This window comes from Symphalangus syndactylus, chromosome 2, assembly GCF_028878055.3.
Source record: "Symphalangus syndactylus isolate Jambi chromosome 2, NHGRI_mSymSyn1-v2.1_pri, whole genome shotgun sequence".
NCBI lineage: Eukaryota > Metazoa > Chordata > Mammalia > Primates > Hylobatidae > Symphalangus > Symphalangus syndactylus.
This window is the reverse complement of record NC_072424.2, coordinates 90,058,159-90,076,522: the sequence shown is the minus strand read 5'-3', so window position 1 is coordinate 90,076,522 and position 18,364 is coordinate 90,058,159. Positions and strand designations below refer to the sequence as shown.

The following is an 18,364-nucleotide window of genomic DNA, read 5'->3' as shown; positions in this document are numbered from 1 at the left end:
GAGTAACAAAAGACAGTCTTTTCCCTCAGGAAATTCCTAGAATTACAAGAGTTCTGTGCCAGGAACCAAAGGCTAAATACTGTTTTTTTTATTATGCCGCAAGTGGAAAGAGTAGCCAATCTAGATTCATATTCATATTTTGACACATAATACCTGTGTGATCTCAGACAAGTTACTTTCTCCCTAGATCTCACTTTCCATGGGATTTGAAGTCAAGAAGCCTGGGTGCAGACCTTGGCTCTACTCCTTGATTCATTTACCAGCCCGGTATTTCAGATTTTCTCTTAGTACAGTAAATAAAACTAGGAAGTAAGGATCTGCATCATAGAGTTGTGAGGTCTGGACTAGGATAGTACGTGTGGAGGATTTGGGTTGGTACCCTAAACGTGGAAAGGCATAAGGTAGATGTTGCCTTTACTGAACACATAATGCTGTAATTTTTCTAATACTTAGATTTTTCTTACTCTATGCCTGGCACTGTTCTAAGTGTTTGAATGTAATATTTATGTAATTGATAGCTGTTTTAAAGATTAAATGATACACATAAAATGACTTTTAAAAATCTGAATGCTTACTACACACACACACTCACTCATACTCACACACTTACTGATAAACAGAAAAGAAAAAGAGAGATGGCAATCAGATTCCCCCGAAGTTTTTTCCTTAACTGAACACCAGTATCAACTAACATTTCACCTAATAGCTTGTGATGTATTCAAATACTATGACAAGTCTAACAGTCAGAGTAGTCAGACATTTTTCAGCCCCACCCTTCTTTAGAAACTGTTAAACTGCCTCAGACCTTGGTCTGTAATTTTTCATGTCTGATAGTATTAATAACGTGTGCAAAATGGATGGTACTCACAGTAAGGGTAGAAAACGCAAACATTTAACTGTTCTGTTATTTTCACTCAAGTATGTCCTGATTTATGAGCTCCCTTCACTCTGTCTTGGTATACTTTTTCATTGTTCATTAATATTCTGCTCTCAAGCATTAGTCTTAATCACATCTGGTGAGATATCTAGCACAGTTCTCTTGCCATGGTATATATTGTTAAACATATTATCTCCAACTTCCTCATAGCTGGTTTCACTCATTCTCTCACAAAGATGTTGTGTAGCCTCATCTGCTGAGAAAAAGTTTATAAGCGTCAAGCTGCAGGTTTTTTTAGACAGTAGCAGATGAATTAGGCAGGCAATCTCAGATGGTTCTTTCTAATTATGTTGTTCCACTTTTGCACTTTTCACCCTATTTGCGTGACAAGACTTTCTTTATCTAAATTACCTGGTCTTGGGAAATGAGACCTTTAGAACATCATTCCCTATGGACTGAGAAGCCTTGTCTACATGCAATCAGATATTTATTGAGCACTTATTATACACTGGTATAAAAACTGTTAGTCAGTACTTATTATATGCCAGTCATGCACTAGTCACTGGTGACACAGCAGTGAATAAAACAGTCAAAAAGTCTCACCTTTATTAAGATAGGCCAAAATACAGCAGTGTTTTGAAACTCCTAGAGCAAATGACCCTTTACCTTTTGAATCACATTACCCGGTATGTTAGTTGAGCAAGAAGCGTTTCTGAATGCTGTTAACTGCTTAAGAAATGAAGTCAAAAGTTGCCAACTGTGGAATGAGTCTCCTTTCCTGAAAGAGGAAACAGTTTCCAAAGGCATCAAGGCACCATGTCTGCCCATGTTTTTTCTCTGTGTAAGTGGATCCAGGGTTCAAAGGAGCACTGAAGGGACTTAGAGAATGTGCTCTAAATTTAGGTACATATTCACAGATATGAAAACTCAAGTCTCTAATAGTACAGATTCGAGGTTGAAAAACCTACTGAAAATGAAATCAAAAGTGTGTCACCTATAAGTAAATATCATGTAGGAATAGGGAGGAATTGGTAAGGGTGTGAGAGACCAAGGGGTTTTACAGATTTTTCTCTGTAGTGACAACAGCCCTACTTCTTGAATCTCTTGCTGGGGAAATTGGCTGCAAAAAAGGAGAGGAGGGGTTCGTCTGTGGTCATGGAACAGAACAAATTTTCTTGGGTCCTAAAAAGTTCTAACCTTTGATCTGGACTTATTATTAACTTAGTTAGCTAATCTCAAATACTAATCAAATATCTTATCAAAAATCAAATGCCCATTGCCTCTTTCAGCTTTTTAAGGAATTCATATTGCTACTTTCTATAAAAATGAAAGTTCCAGGACTTTTCAGAAAGGCGTCTAGTTTAGACTCTGAATTACATTTTGAAACATTGATGAAGCTGAGCCCACAGACGCAGGATTTGGATTTCCAGTTACAAGAAAGCAAGGAAATAATGCTTGAGGAGGTTAAGCAAACAAAGGGCCAAGTCTATTTTTATCTAAGTTCCTAAGGATTTTCTAAGAGCAAAAGGCACCCTTCCACTTGAAATGGGCACCACAGTGGTTACAGTGGGCTGAGAGAGACGCAGTGTTTTCACTTCCCTAGCCAAAATCAGACAAAACATAAACAGTTAATGCTGATGAGAAACAAAAATGAACCCTTGAGGTCTGGCCCTGCCGCTGAGTCTGCCTTCACCACAGAGACCACTGGTCATGCAGTTGTTCCCAGGGACCATTTGCATAATGTTCATATATTTATTTGGGGGTTGGCCAGACATCCTCCATCTCTACCAGTAGCTATGCAAATCACTCCAATTAAGGAAATGTCATCTGTTTGAAACAGCAGGACACCAGCTACAGGCGGATGACTCCAGATGCCCCTAGCAGATGTTGCATCCTTCAAGCGTGGGCGGGCTGCTGGGTGGAACACCTTCAAAGAAAGATGGAAGCGGGGGTTCCTGTCTGGACTCTTAACTGACAGTGGTTCTTTAAGTAGGCTAAGAAATCAGAACAAGCAAAATAAAGGGTAAAAGGCCAAAGAAATGTAATTTTGTTGGAATGTTTTTATCCAACTGTTAGAGAAAATAAATTGTGGGTGTTGCCTTTCACTGAGAAGCACATACTGTTTTCTGACTGATTTTTTAAGTGTCTTCAAACAAATAAACACATCTATTTGCTTTCCTCCAAACACCATTAGGGTAAGAAATGCTGATACATAAAGGAACAAGAGAGCAGCGGGTTACACTTTATTGGTTGTACAGTACCAAAGCCAAAGCTAATTTAAAAGTCCTTAAAATTTTACATACACACGCACACATACCCCTATGCCCCACACAATTCATGTGTCTATGAAGAATTTTCCAAACACATGGAGACCATAACCCCATTTCCCTTGCCTTAATAACGAGGAGACTTATCTATTCCACTAAACCAACATTTTTACTACTTTTTTGTTCTGTGTCCTAATTTTTATTATCTTTAAAAAAAGGAAGAAGAAGAAAGAGAGAGGGTTCCATGGGATAAAATCCTTTTATGGTGCGTCCTATGTTTTGCTGCAGTACTTGACTGTGACTTTCATCAACTCAGCCAGTCTCAGCACCTTATTTCCAATATTTAAAGTACACATGAAAGAAATTAAAATCCTGTGGAGATTATATAGTATAGAACTCGTTCTTTCCCTTTAAAACTGGACAAGTTCTAGTGCAGAAAAAAAGGGGAAACTTTTAAATCTTTTAAATGACTACATAGACAGTGATGGAAATAAAAGGATTCTCCTATAAATCCAAAATTGCAGGTAGAATTTGATTATTTTATTTCCGGCTTTGGAACACATGTTTTGGACTAGTGCTTGAAATATATATATAGGACCTGGAAAATGGTCCCACCAACGAGTGGCGTTTTCTTTTGGGGCCTGCAAGGTAAATGCGTACAAGTTTAAATAAAGAAAATGATTGCACCCATTAGAACTTTAATGGGACCAACACAGAGGTAATCTGATAAAAAGTTAAGACAGTCTCTTCAGTGATGTATGGAATTGACTTTTAATATTTGCTTCCAATTTTAGCTTTGCAGAATCCTGCTATAGGAAAAATGGAGCTGTTCGGTGCATTTGTAATGAAAATTATGCTGGACCTAACTGTGAAAGGTAAGCCAATAAAATTCTCTATTTTCTGTGTAGGTCAAAGGAAGCTTTCTGTTTCTCACACTCAACAGCTCTGCCATACTCCCATTCAGTGGGTCCTGAAGGAGATTCTTAAGAGTGGTTGAGGGACCGACCGCATTTCAAAACCGCTTAGGGAAGTTTTTCCCAAATCCCATCCCCCAGATACAGCAAATAACAATATGCTTCCTAGGGCTTCAGGCCAGGGCCACATCTCAGGATAAGCACACGGGGAAAAAGGAAATTGAGAATGTGTATTTTGAAAAGATTCTCTAGATGGTTTTGATAGTACTCTTTTCTCTCTCCATCATTGAGAAATAATACTAAAATTAATGTTCCCCAAAAAACAGTGAGGTTTCCTCAGTAAATAAAATGTGAATCACCTTTTGTCAATAGAGCAATAAATTAGAAAAAAACAACCCACAAAGCTATTATTTCGCCCGTTCTTTATACCAGCTTTATACCATACTAAAAAGTAAACAAATTACACAGGAGTTTGGGTTTTCTGGATCCCTGGCTGGTATTTACATATGACACTCTTTTCTTTTTTTCCATTATATTTTAAGTTCTGGGATACATGTGCAGAACGTGCAGGTTTGTTATATAGGTATACATGTGCCATGGCGGTTTGCTGCACCCATCAACCCGTCATCCACATTAGGTATTTCTCCTAATGCTATCCCTTCCCCTTGCCCCCTACCCCCCGACAAGCCCTGGTGTGTGATGTTCCCCTCCCTGTGCTCATGTGTTCTCATTGTTCAACTCCCACTTATAAGTGAGAACATGTGGTGTTTGGTTTTCTGTTCCTGTGTTAGTTTGTTGAGAATGATGGTTTCCAGCTTCATCCATGTCCTTGCAAAGGACATAAACTCATCCTTTTTTATGACTGCATAGTATTCCATGGTGTATATGTGCCACATTTCTTTATCCAGTCTATCATTGATGGGCATTTGGGTTGGTTCCAAGTCTTTGCTATTGTGAATAGTGCTGCAATAAACATACGTGTGCATGTGTCTTTACAGTAGAATGATTTATAATCCTTTGGGTATATACCCAGTAATGGGATTGCTGGGTCAAATGGCAATTCTGGTTCTAGATCCTTGAGGAATCACCACACTGTCTTCCACAATGGTTGAATTAATTTATACCCCCACTAACAGTGTAAAAGCATTCCTATTTCTCCACATCCTCTCCAGCATCTGTTGTTACCTGACTTTTTAATGATTGCCATTCTAACTAGTGTGAGATGGTATCTCATTGTGATTTTGATTTGCATTTCTCTAATGACCAGTGATGATGAGCTTTTTTCATGTTTGTTGGCCGCATAAATGTCTTCTTTTGAAAAGCACATGACACTCTTTTCTCTCTTTTCTAAACTGCTCTGGGCTTTGCTCACGTAAGAAAGGCCTTCTCCACAGAGCACGAGAGGCTTTCCACTGAATGACTCCTGGTAAGATATTTCCCATTCCCTCCACCTGCCAGTTGCTCACAGTGTTGTAAGATAAAATGGCTTTTTCTAAAAGAGTCTCTCAGACAGGTTTTCTTGTTTTTAACAGAAATGCCATTAGCATTGGCCTCACCATTGTGTTTAGGCAGCTAAATGATGTGTAGTGCCCTAGAGGCAGAGAAGGAAGAGCCAAGCAGAATTAGTCAAGCACCCAGTCACTCATTTGCAGGCCCTCAACAGCACAGACAGGCTCACAAACTCAACCTGGGGCTTAAAATGTAAACTTTAAGTTATAAGCAATCTCACTTCCAAAGAAAACACCCTAAATCTCTCAAAAAGTGGGCTGAAATTGAAAAAAAAAAATTCCACAGTATCTGTGATACAGAGAAAAATCTTTGCACTTGGAAGGCATCGTTACTGTGATTATTAAATATGCAAAATGTAGATAATTATTTCACTAAAGAGTTGTCGATTTTTTAAATTTATTTATTTATTGCCATAAGAGGGAGAGTGAGCTTAGGGTCCACATGAATTTCATCTGTTAGGAGGGACTGACAGAGATGATGGATTACATTGGGTTGATTAAAATTTGTGACACACTTATCGTATATTTCCTTACTTGGAGACACAGGAATAGGAGGCACCTGATTTACTTATTTTCTGGCTCACTGGAGGTCTGCGGTGGTTGTTAATCAGCCAGGATGGAGCTTTTTCTCCTCAGTGTCTGAGGTTAAATTCAATTTAGTTTGATAATGACTAAGCAGTATTGCTAATGGGTGTTTGATGGCCCCCATGGGGAGAGTTAATGGCCTTAGATAGAGCCCTGGTGACCAAATGCAAAGCTCCAAGAAGGGAAATCACCTGGACCCTAAGGGCACAGTCCTGTAAAATCACACAGGGGTGCAGAGAAGGGTTCTGTCATCCCAAACCCTCAACAGGACAGCACGCCCACCTCTGACAAGGAATTACAGATGATAAATGCCTCAGCCCACATAGGATACTCATGAGCTCTGCCATTACCCAGTAAGGCTGGGTCAGATCTGCTGCTGGAGTGGTAGGCTCCAGACAAGAGCACTAGTTTGAGAAGTGAAAGTAGAGTGTTGAAAAGAAGAGATTTGAGCATCAGCCTGGCTGAGTGTGAATCTCAGCTCCACCACTTTGTGACCCACTTGGGCAAGTTCTTTGACCTCTCCAAGTGGCAATTTCCACTTGTACAGAATGGAGAAAATAAAGTTACCCGTCTCATAAAACTGTTATGAGATAATACTGCAAAGTTTTTAGTGTGGGACCTGGCACTGAATAAATGCTCAATAAGAATTAACAGGTTACAGTATGATTCATGGTGGTCATTGTCCAACTTCTGCCACTGCCGAATGTGTTCCTGGGACACATTGGCTCATTTCCCTGAGTCTGTTTCCTTAGCTAGAAATTATGGCTCTGAGCTAAATAGTGCCACTGATTAATGATCACTTATGTCCTTGTTGCTTTACATTCTTCATCTGTCATCTTCACAGCCACCTTAGAGAAGGTTGTATTTTGTAATCTTGCAGATGAGGAAACTGAGCCAGAAGGGCTACGTCTTCCAAATCGTGGTGGTCTTTGCTGCTTTTGATTTGTTTGACCCTGGGAATAAGAGGAGGGTTTCTGCTTGAACAGCCAAGCTCTTAAGTTGCCTGAGTTAACCTTCGCCTAATCTGTGTTTTCAATGTATTTGTGAACTTGAACGTCTCCAAAAGAGCTTTTCTAAATATGCAGCTGATTTGCATGGATATCTATTTTAAACAAAGGTAATAATTAGTCCAAACCAAGAACATGCTAGGTCTTTTTGCACTTTAGGGATCATTGAGTCAAGTGGTGGTTTTAAAATCTGTGTCCAACTGTCTCCAGGAAAACTTTGGATTCCTCAGCCCTCCCCAGCTCCCCTTCACCACCCACTGAAAAAGAATATCCAGGGCTGAGGCCCAGGACCTGTATTTTGACTTCCCTTTGGATTCTCATGCACTGGGACTCTCATTGCTTTGTGAACTACCGCTCTACCTTGACCTTCAATACCACACTCTCATACTAGGGAAGTATTTCTCAAACCATGACCTAAGAACCTTGGTTGTCCCCGGAAATGAAGGTTTGGAGTTCTCAGTGAATATTTTCCTAATTTTATGTTTAATTTTAATAATAACTTCAAGGAAAACATTCATTGAAACATGTTCTGGACTTTCTGCTGTGTCACATTATAATAAGAGATCTCCCTCAGTGCTAGGAGAAAATAACAGAGGTGACAGTCTGTCAATGACACATTACAGACAATTGGAGGTCAAGTGGCATGACATCAAGGCAAACTGTAAAACTAAAGATTCCAAAATGAAAATTGGTGAGAGACATGAGTCGTCACATGGCACATGGCTGGATTTGCATGCTGAACGCGGGCAGTCTCTACCACATCATTTTGCAAGTGGACATTTGGTTATAAGACAACATCAATTATTGAATTAATGTGAATCTGAAATTGATTAGTTTCATAGTTTTATTTGTGTTGTATTTGCAAATTTATTTTGGTTTTCAAGACATGTAAAAACCATAGACATAAGGAGTTTCTGCCTAGCTTCATGTTCGAAATATTTAAAGATAATTTAAGCTAACACTGGAAGGGGTATTATATGAAAATGCTTTTCCTTTTGAAAGGATCCACGTTACATGCAAATTCGCGAAACATTGGTCTAAAACATAAAACATGTTTTACTTACTCTACCTCTTACACTACGGTGTAAAAAAACAGCTCAAACACGCCCACCTGCCTTGTCTTAACAATTAGGTCCATGAATATTGGCCTGCTCTGGGCCCTACCTGTCTTTCCTCCCTAAAGACCTTCTCCCACCTCACACTTTAAACTCCCCATGTTGGACATGCTACTCACTAAATCCACCAGATCAGCTGGCAAGCTTTCCATATTGTATTGTATTTAGACCATGATCATGATGATAAAAATAGTAACATTTGTTAATTACTTACTGGGTGGTATGTCAGGCACTGTTGTAAAAACTTTACAGACAACGATTTAAGCCTCAAAAGAGCCCCAAAAATCTTATGGGATACCATTTTCATTCTTATTTACAGAGGAAGAGATGCGACATAATTTAAGTCACCTGCTCAAAATCACACAATGGCTTCTTTATCTGTCTGTGAAACTATGAGCTGCTTGACAGACACAGCATCATATCCCTTATCCCTCCTCTGTCTATTCTTCCCCCAGCACAGTATCTGGCATGTTGAAGGCCTCAGTTGTTTTTATTTAAGTAAAAATATTTTTTCTCAATAAGAAATAGCAACAGCACTTTTCATGTTCCTTTAAAAAAGGTACTATGTAGTGACAGGAGTCAGTCATTCCTTGCCCTGTTTTACCCCCAACCTCCCACCCCATTCCAGGAAAATGGAAAGGGTGACCCAGAGTTGACTGAGTCTGGCTGTTGTCTTCTGATTGTAAAATGGAAGTTGTCTTCTGATGCAAATAATTGTAAAATGCACAAGCCTTGTAGAGTTTTGCAGTTCTCATTCTCATCCCAGTAGGAACAACTAAGAACATTTTGAGCATGAGGTGCTCCCTTGGGCAGCGTATATACTAAAATTGGAACAACCTAGAGAAGATTAGCATGGCCTCTGTGCAAGGATGACGTGCAGAATCGTGAAGCAGCCCACATTTTTTATCCCGCATGTTCTCCCACATATGAGGGAGCTAAAAGAAATTGAGCTCATAGAAGTAGAGAGAATAATTCTGATTATTAGAGGCTGGGAAAGGTGGCAGGTGGTAAGTGATGGGGGGAAGGATAGGGAAATGCTGGTTAACGGACACAAACTTACAGCTAGATGGGAGAAGTAATTTGTAGTTTTCTACAGCATTCTAGGGTGAATATAGTTAATAATTTAGTTTCTGTTTTCAAAAAGCTAGAGAAGAGGATTCTGAATGTTCACAATACACAGAAATGATAAATGTTCTAGGTGATGAGATATTAATTACCTTGATTTGGTCATTATACATGGTATACATGTATGAGAATATCACTCTATATCCCATAAACTTGTATCATTACATGTCAAGTAAAAAATAAAAGGGAAAAAAATCCTTGTTCAGGACTGACCACCTTTGCCCGCCCCCAAATATATGATATATAGCAGTGTGTGTAGTGTGTGTGTGTGTGTATGTGTGTGTGTACTTAGTTCATTTAAAAAGTAAGATGAGGAACCTGAGACTCTGAGCCATGAAGTGACTTAATCTAACATCACACAATTGGGTTAGCAATAAATCCAAAACTAAAACCCAGGACCCTCAACGTTCAATACCAATTTCAGTCATATAATCTCAATGCCTCAGTATTCCACACTGCCTCCCACAGCAGCTTTAATAGTATACTTTCATGCATTAAATTTGGTGGTGGAGTGAGAAACATGCTAAGACTACATGATGATTGATCATGTGAATCTTGTTGCTTAAGGATCAGAAGAAAAGAATGGGGCAAATTAAAGCAAATCCAAAGTGACTTAAACCCCTAACAGAAAAGGCGGAACACAGTATCATCAGAGATGAAGATGATAATCATAATGATTTCAATGATGGCCTTGATAATGGAAAAGAAAAATAAGGAAGAAGAACAAGAGAAAGCTAATGTTTATTGAGGATTACTGTGATGTGAAGATTTAGTCTAATTCTCTCTGAAGACATCAAGTTTTTCACACATAGACCCTGTTATTTGCATAGAGTTCTTATGATTCCATACTCTCTAGCTTGCTCAACTCCTGAATTCTTGCCCTGTGACCCTGAATAGGTTACATACATTTTCCTAGCCTTATTTCTCAGTCTTTCATAAAGAAGTGGAGAGCATTTATATGGCACCTACTTTGCAACAAGTTCTTTTTTTTATGTCATTTTATTTAATCCCAAGGACAGCTACAGAGTGACATCCCTCCCAGAAAGGTTTCTGAGCCACCTAGCCCAGGAGTTTGGGCACTCTTGATAAAGACTTTCAATGCCAGCTGTATAGCCCTGGGAGGAGGAGCAGAAGAGAAAGAGAAAGAGAAAAGGCGGGTAGAGCAGGGGGAGCTTCAAGCATTCCTGAAACAGTTTTTGGTCAAAATAATCTTTTTTTCTAAGCATCATATCTTTTGGTTTTCCATTTTGCCCAAATAATATAATCACTAACCAAAATGACAAAGTTCATATGCCACCATCCTTTCATTTGAGCTATAAACTTATCAGTTCTATTTTCCCTGGATGGATCAAGTCATTAATAGACTAGAAATGAGATTATGGAAGAAAAAATAGGACGAGGCTACTGGGCACCAATGCTAACTCTAAACTCAAATACTGGTGCTTTTCTGTCTTTGTTGTTAGTTCTTTGAGGGCAGGCTTGGGCACTTTTATAATCATTAATTTATTAATTAGTTCATTCTTTAATGCTAGACTGCTGGAGTGGAAAGAACATTAAGCCTGGAGTCCCACAGAGGTTTGAGCTATGCAGCAATGAATAAGTCATTTAACTTCTCTGCCTTCTAGCTTTCTTATCTATAAAAGTAGGGGTTTGTCAGGGACTATCATAAGTAAACTTTTGTATGCTCATTTTGTTAAATCCATAGGGTCCAGAGTTTTGACTACAACTTCAGAGTTTCTTCTAAACCTACCACCAGAAGATGTTCTTGAGTTACTCAGAGTAACTCAAAGTAGGTTTCCACTGTGATTGAGATTCCAACCTACAGAATAGAAAATTTGAGTTTTCTCTTGTAAAAGACCAGGGGACCTCCTATGGAGAGCGAATGCAGTGGAATTAAATGGAAAGAAAGTTATTGGCATCTCACCTTTATGAGCTTGGGCAAGCCCCTTCACTCCCAGACCTTAATATTCCCAGCCACACATTGAGCTGGTAGATCTGAGTCTCATTTCAGTCAGCCCAAGAGCCTAATATTCTCTGTTTGGTGAACTGCAGCAAAGGCCAGAAATTCAATCCAGCCACACGTTCCATAGAGGAATAATTTATGCTGGCTTAGGGACCTGCAGGCCTATAAATCTGAGGTGCAAAGACATGAGAAAGTGTGAATAACAACAGTCATTGAAATATTCCTCTTAGGGTGTCTCTTTGTGGGTTGTGTAGAATTTACATTCATCCCCATCTTTTTCATAGACCAGATTTCTAGAGTTCATATTCTGTATCATTATGTTTAATTTATTTCCTGTTCTTTCAGAGCATGGGCTATGTGTTTTTCTTCATCCTGTCTCCCTCTATGCCTTACATAAAATGGACATGAATTGTCCTTGTGTTGGATGAATCCACTCATTCATTTACAGCAGCAGCAGTGTGGTCCAGGGTGGAGCAAAAGAAAGAACTCCAGGGTCAGAAGGTTTGGACCTTGCACTGTGACTTTCCAGCTATGTGACCCTGGAAAACTGAAGTAGCCTCCCAGAATGCCAGGCCTGTGTGGCCTCCCTCCCAGGGTGTCTGTAGTAACTAAATAAACTCACATAGATGAAGCTATGAGATTCGATGCAGGTAAAGATTTTTAAAGACTGACCATATACTATCACTACAACTACACCAAGAAACTGAGACATGGGAACAGAGGCTGAAGGAACATACACAAAATGTTGACAGTAACTTTTTTAGGGTCCTGGGATTACAGATGTGATTTTTTTTTATTTATCTGTTTTTCAAATGTTCTGAATCATGATTCCCTAACTTTAAAGGGAATCCTTTAAAACAAACGTAGTGTTTTATTATTACTGGCCAGGGCTTGTGGATTTCCTTGGAAAGCTCTCCCTTCCTTTCCACTCCCAAGGCCAACACCCCAGCCCAGGCCCTCTACATCCCACCCCATCCCTTTGCTCCAGCCTGAAGTCCATCCTGCATGCTGAAGCCAGCACCAGCTTCCTTCACTACCACTTCCATCATGCTCAAAACCCTTTGCTGGCTCTCTTTCTTTTTCCCTCTCATGCATCAGAACTAACTTTTCTACCCTAGCTTCAATCCCATTATGGTGTGACCACATGTTCTTTCCAGCTACTCTCAAAGTGTCTACAGCTCCAGTTGGCCCATCTTCCACACCTGTTTAGAGTCCACAGCAAAAGAGAGTGCACAATCAGCCAACAAGCACGTAGTTTGACCTGTACAGTACTCTTACAAGGTTTGAATCAACTTTTAAAAATTGCAATTTCACATAAACATCCAAATTTCCACTTTTTTCTCCAGAAGTAAATATGGCAACATAAGTCCTTCATCCTCTCAAGGCTCTAGGCTGGCAACAATCAACTTGAGCCTAGTAACAGCTGTTCCCTTAAATGGGGCCTACAGGCCCACCACTGACAGCAGGTCCTCTGCTGCCCTGCAGGGCACCTTTGGGAAAAGTAGGGAAAGGCATTTCTTCCTCTGGGCAGAGACAGCCTCACCTAGAGTGCACAGCTTGGCAAGGCAAGCAAAGGCTGGATGGATTTCAGTCTCCATTCTCCAACTCAGCTGGGCTCTCTCATCAAAGGCCCAGCCAGCCTGACCATAGGCACTGGTTCTGCCCACACAATAAATGCAGGTAGGCACCCAGCCTCTGTAGGTGCACATATCTAAAACATCCAGAAGAATGGCAGTCTGGGCTCCAACTCCATTGATTTGTGGTACTCTCACCTCTGCCATCTGCTTTGACTCCAGGCTGGCTTTGCTTAGTTACAAGTTGCTGCCAGGAGCTAAGCATACTACCTGCTGCCTCTTCCTTCACCTGAAGATGGAGAGAATGCCACCCCATGACCCTCAAACGAGAGCCCAAGCTACACTCCTGAGTCAAACCCTTTCGGCCAGGAGAATACCAGGCACTGACTGGCTCAAGCTTAGTTACTTAAACAATTCATTGTGACTAGACCGATCAATATTTCTCGATAGAGTTGCTATTAACATTGTGGCTAGGACATTTCCCAGCTGTACGCTACAGATACATCTCATTGCAGTACCTTTGGCATATCTGGTCCCACCCATCATATATCATTTGTGTACACCAGTTCCCTGGCTGGATATACCAGTTCAATCCTATAGCTGGAAGCCTGGCTGAACTGAATGGCCTACAGATGAAGTGAACAAAATGATCTATAACATAATGAGGAGGGGTGGTTCCTTAAAAACGAAGTCTGGTCCTATGAAGAAGAAGAGAGAGTGCAAATGAATTCTGGGAGGGCAATCAACAAATATCCACTACATCTTTCTTCTTTGTAGGAAAGAAAATTAAAAGGAAGAAAAATTATGATGCTAAATACTTAAATGTGTGATATTCCTCTTCAGATGTGCTCCCGGTTACTATGGAAACCCCTTACTCATTGGAAGCACCTGTAAGAAATGTGACTGCAGTGGAAATTCAGATCCCAATCTGATCTTTGAAGATTGTGATGAAGTCACTGGCCAGTGTAGGAATTGCTTACGCAACACCACCGGATTCAAGTGTGAACGTTGCGCTCCTGGCTACTATGGGGATGCCAGGATAGCCAAGAACTGTGCAGGTGCAGTATCATAAATACTAAGCCAGCTGCCTGGCCAGCATGACCCTCTGCCGATACTGAATTTAGATGAAGAATTTCTCTTGGGAAGTATTGTGAGTGCCCCCTTGTCACTTTTCCATGGCAATGTACATTCACAGGAATATGCAACCCAAACCCACCAGGGATAGAAATTTTTATCAAGGCTACTAATATAACTTTGCTCATGGGTGGAATAAACTAGGAGACACTAACACAACAAATGAACTTTTGTCTTAGCATCTTATATCCTTCCAGTTTTAATCAAAGAAATAAATCAGACTTCTATGGATTACCTGCCATTAACCAGGAGATGGAATGAAATCTTGCATGGTTCAGGCCAGGCATGGTGGCTCACTACTGTAATCCCAGCACTTTGGGAGGCTGAGGCGGGTGGATGGCTTGAGGCCAGGAGTTTGAGACCAGCCTGGCAAACACGGCAAAATCTTGTCTCTACTAAAAATACAAAAATTAGCTGGGCATGGTTGTGGGTGCCTATAGTCCCACCCAGCATCCCTTGAACCCAGGAGGTGGAGGCAGAGGTTGCCGTGAGCCAAGATTGTGCCACTGCGCTCCAGCCTGTATGACAGAGAGATTCTTCTCTGAAAGAGAGAAAGAAAGAAAGAGAAAGAAAGAAAGAAAGAAAGAAAGAAAGAAAGAAAGAAAGAAAGAAAGAAAGAAAGAAGGAAAGAAAGAAACAAATCTGAAAGAAAGAAAGAAAGAAAGAAAGAAAGAAAGAAAGAAAGAAAGAAAGAAAGAAAGAAAGAAAGATGGAAAGAAAGAAACAAATCTTGCATGGTTCCAATCAGTTTTCTTATTCAGAGGGCTATATCTCTCTTTCAGTTATGTTTGGTAAAATCAAGATTTCCATGAAATAGATGAGCAAGTCAAGGGTGCCATTTAATCACCACCACCCTCCAATTTCCTCAAATTATAAGAGTAAATATTTCAAAGATAGCATAGAAAACTTTCAGTTAGACTGAAATGCACAAATCTTATTCATCCATTTGCCACATAGAGTGAAGCTCTTCAAAAGTAAAGTGACATTGCTTTCCTCTAAAAGTGCAGGAAGGCGGAGATTGAGTATGTCTTACTCTTACGTGACTTTGAGGGAGGGAGGGAGGGAGAGCAGGAGATATTGTACTCCTGTGGCATGCCTCGGTAAGAAATCCTCTCACTGAAACAGAGTTCCACTTGAAAAGATTCAAGGAGTAAGGAGTTTTAAATTTAAAAAATGCAACATATATGTACTGCAGAAGTCACAATAAAAGTAAACATGTCTACAAAAAAGCAATGTGCACAGAGGCATAACACTGAGAATGATAGCAGAAAGGAAGGAGCACTGTGTCTACTCAGGCTAAAGAGAGAGAAGGCGGACATCAGAAATAATGTTGGCAAAATCAAAGCCTGAAAGGTTGACGTCCTGATTCTCAAAACATTTACTAAATTTGTGTTTAAACTACAAAGATGCAGGTCACTGTTGGAAGAGAAGCTAATTTTAGAAGCAATAAAGCATGATCTTGCTGAAAGATTTAATCTGCATTTTGTGGAACATTAAACAGATGAAAAGTAATAAATAGATCTCCCCATGAACCTGGTTTTTATGATTATTCTGTAAAGACAGTTAAGAAGTGGGGGGAAATGCACAATTCTATTCCAGTTAATTGCTAGCATAGATGGTAAGAGAATTCCTCTTTAAATATTACAAATTAGTTCCCACACAGAAACTCAGTGGAAATTGAACAGTCTGATGAGATTGGGTTTTTGTTTTTGCTTTTTCCAAAAGGCATTACAGAAAATCGTCAGTAGATGAATAATGGGCTCCCAGGTCTTCTAAATTCATGTAAAAATGTTCCTGATTCCTTCCAGTACATTATTCTTATTGCACTCATAGCTGTCATTTGGAGGTTTGAAGTCTGTCTTGCCAAGGGTCAAGCGCAGTGGGAGCCAAGAATCACTCCTGGGCCTCCTCACTCACTCCTTGCTAAGCTGCTCCTCCCTTACACCTGGCAGTGATCAACCCCCGAGTTAAATTAAACTGGAGTGTCAGTCTGCAAGGAAGGGATGGCTTTCAATTTCCAGTTGAATGATGAGCTTGTGGTCATTTAGTATCTTGTGAAACTTACCAGGACATTTTTGGACTAAAGCAATTGCACTGTCATGTCAGAATCCCAAAGAGTTGGGAGAGAAATCCTAGAAAACTTAGATTCAATTTTGCCCAGGGTCACCTTTGAAAATCTCATTGGGCTGGAGCTTAATCGGATGAAGGGCATAATCTCTGTATCGTAGATTCTACACAGTCTTAAGGAAGAACGTAATTAATCCCCATTGACGAATTATACACTGATAGCTAGTGTTTCTAGAAACCAGGAAAATATTGCCATACTTTAAGCATTAAGAAGTGCATTTCTCATCTCTTGTTTTTGTTTCCCACAGTGTGCAACTGCGGGGGAGGCCCATGTGACAGTGTAACCGGAGAATGCTTGGAAGAAGGTTTTGAACCCCCTACAGGCATGGACTGCCCAACCATAAGTAAAAATAACAGTACATGATTGACTAACCCCACTTTCTCTAATGTGCTGCAGGTGTGGGATTAAGAAAAGCTATGCAGTATCACTCTCTAGAAACTGCTGAGTCCCACCCCTGGACTTAACCCTTTCTGCACCTCAGCAAATGGAGCCTGCACCAAGTACTTTGTGGTCCACTTGATTCCCTAGGGCAAATGGGTGGTTTACGTTTGCATAGCTCTATTTTATCCAGTCTTTACATTCAGAATCTTGCCTAATGGCTAAAGGCAAAGTCAGAAACACAACTCCCAATGACAGAGTTCTTTTCAGCTCCTTTTTCTATATCGTCTCTTCAGGTCCCTGAAAATAGGATGTACAAACAATTTACAACACCTGGGGAAACTGAGATACCAAGAGATTTAAGTGGCTTCTCCCAAGTTACCTCAAATCTGAAATGGGAACAGAAGTAAATATTCAGGCTTTACAAAATGGGGCTGCCTTTTATCTTTCCTGGTTTTCTCTGGCTCTCATGTTAATTAAATCATGAGGAGTTACACTAGGAACAAAACTTTTGGTTTAAAAACTATTTTAATAGTAGGCATCCCCTCCCCCAAACAGAAGTATCTTGGTCTCTCAGTCCCTCGGAGCGTAAGAGATTAACCTTATCATTGGATCACATCTTAGAAGATAGCACAGGATGTGAGGCACAAGCAATGCCAAGTTTACACCCTGATTGAACAGGTGGCCCCCTAGACAAGGCCAATTTAAGAACATCAAGATGCCTGTCTGGTCCTAAGCATCTCCGCCACCAAGCCTGAAGTACTGGCTAGGACTCATTCCCTTGAGAGAGCTTATAAGTAAAACTATGTTAAACTTCAAATAACAAATTAACATATTAACAACCATTAACATGCCAGTCTCCCTTTATCACGTCTCTAGAAGAGAGCACCATCTGAGGGAAAGAGATCGGGAACAGGCAAGTTGCAAAAGGTGATCAAGGCAGTTTTGAAACACAGTGTGCCATCCTTGTGAGTGTGTCACAGGAGGGCCCTGGGTTCCGGAGGTGATGACAGTGGTCAGAGGAACTCAAATGTGAAAAGTGAGAAGTGATGAGGAACTGGGACCTGCCTCCCCACGTGCCCACGTTCAGCATGAACTTTGGTACCCTCATCAGACGTCAGGAAGCGACTCTCGCAGCGATAACCTCAGACCTCCCGGTGCTGAAGTGTTCATCCTGCCACGAAGTGGGGCTGTGGGGAGGAGCTGTGCCCTCCCTGGGGTGGGGAGAAGGCTGGTGCTAGCCCCTGAATACTGACTGAGAAAAGCTAACAGGAGAGGAGGAGTGGCTAGCCAATAGCCATCTTCACTAGCTAATGCCAAGCAAGATACTAAAGCCTGACAAGAATAGAATTACAGTTCCTCATGAGACAAAAATAAAAATAGTATTAACCAAGGAAATAGAGATTTATGTTCTGCTAAAACAGGCTGTCTTTAGCATGCTTTTGACTTGTGATTCTGAAGAACTGTTTCACCTCCAGGCTGTGATAAGTGCGTCTGGGACCTGACTGATGACCTGCGGTTAGCAGCGCTCTCCATTGAGGAAGGCAAATCCGGGGTGCTGAGCGTATCCTCTGGGGCTGCCGCTCATAGGCATGTGAATGAAATCAACGCCACCATCTACCTCCTCAAAGTACGCAGTAATGTTCTACTTTCTACTCTGTTTTCATCCTGGCTTCACAGGCCCGCAGCTAGTAATTCCTTCTACCCCTTTTTGTATCTGAGTCTCATATCTGTATTACAGGTTGTTAGACCTGTAGGTCTAACATAGAAAACATAAGTAATTTCATAG

General features: G+C 40.6%; 1 protein-coding gene and 1 non-coding gene across 5 annotated transcripts in view; both read left to right on the top strand.

Moving 5' to 3' along the window:
• The window catches only part of LAMA4 (laminin subunit alpha 4), a 148,881-nt gene that overhangs the window by 51,575 nt on the left and 78,942 nt on the right, over positions 1-18,364 (top strand). For 2 of the 4 annotated variants that reach the window (XM_063620074.1, XM_055261765.2), the window contains exons 5-8: positions 3,939-4,019; positions 13,779-13,993; positions 16,445-16,540; positions 18,054-18,205. In XM_063620074.1, the coding sequence (XP_063476144.1) occupies positions 3,939-4,019; positions 13,779-13,993; positions 16,445-16,540; positions 18,054-18,205 (544 nt within the window). The remainder of the gene's footprint in view (positions 1-3,938; positions 4,020-13,778; positions 13,994-16,444; positions 16,541-18,053; positions 18,206-18,364) is intronic. The other 2 variants (XM_055261780.2, XM_055261772.2) reach the window with 1 other exon arrangement.
• On the top strand, positions 9,071-9,177 carry LOC129477612 (U6 spliceosomal RNA). The gene has a single exon (XR_008655811.2). It is a non-coding gene; the product is annotated as a U6 spliceosomal RNA (small nuclear RNA).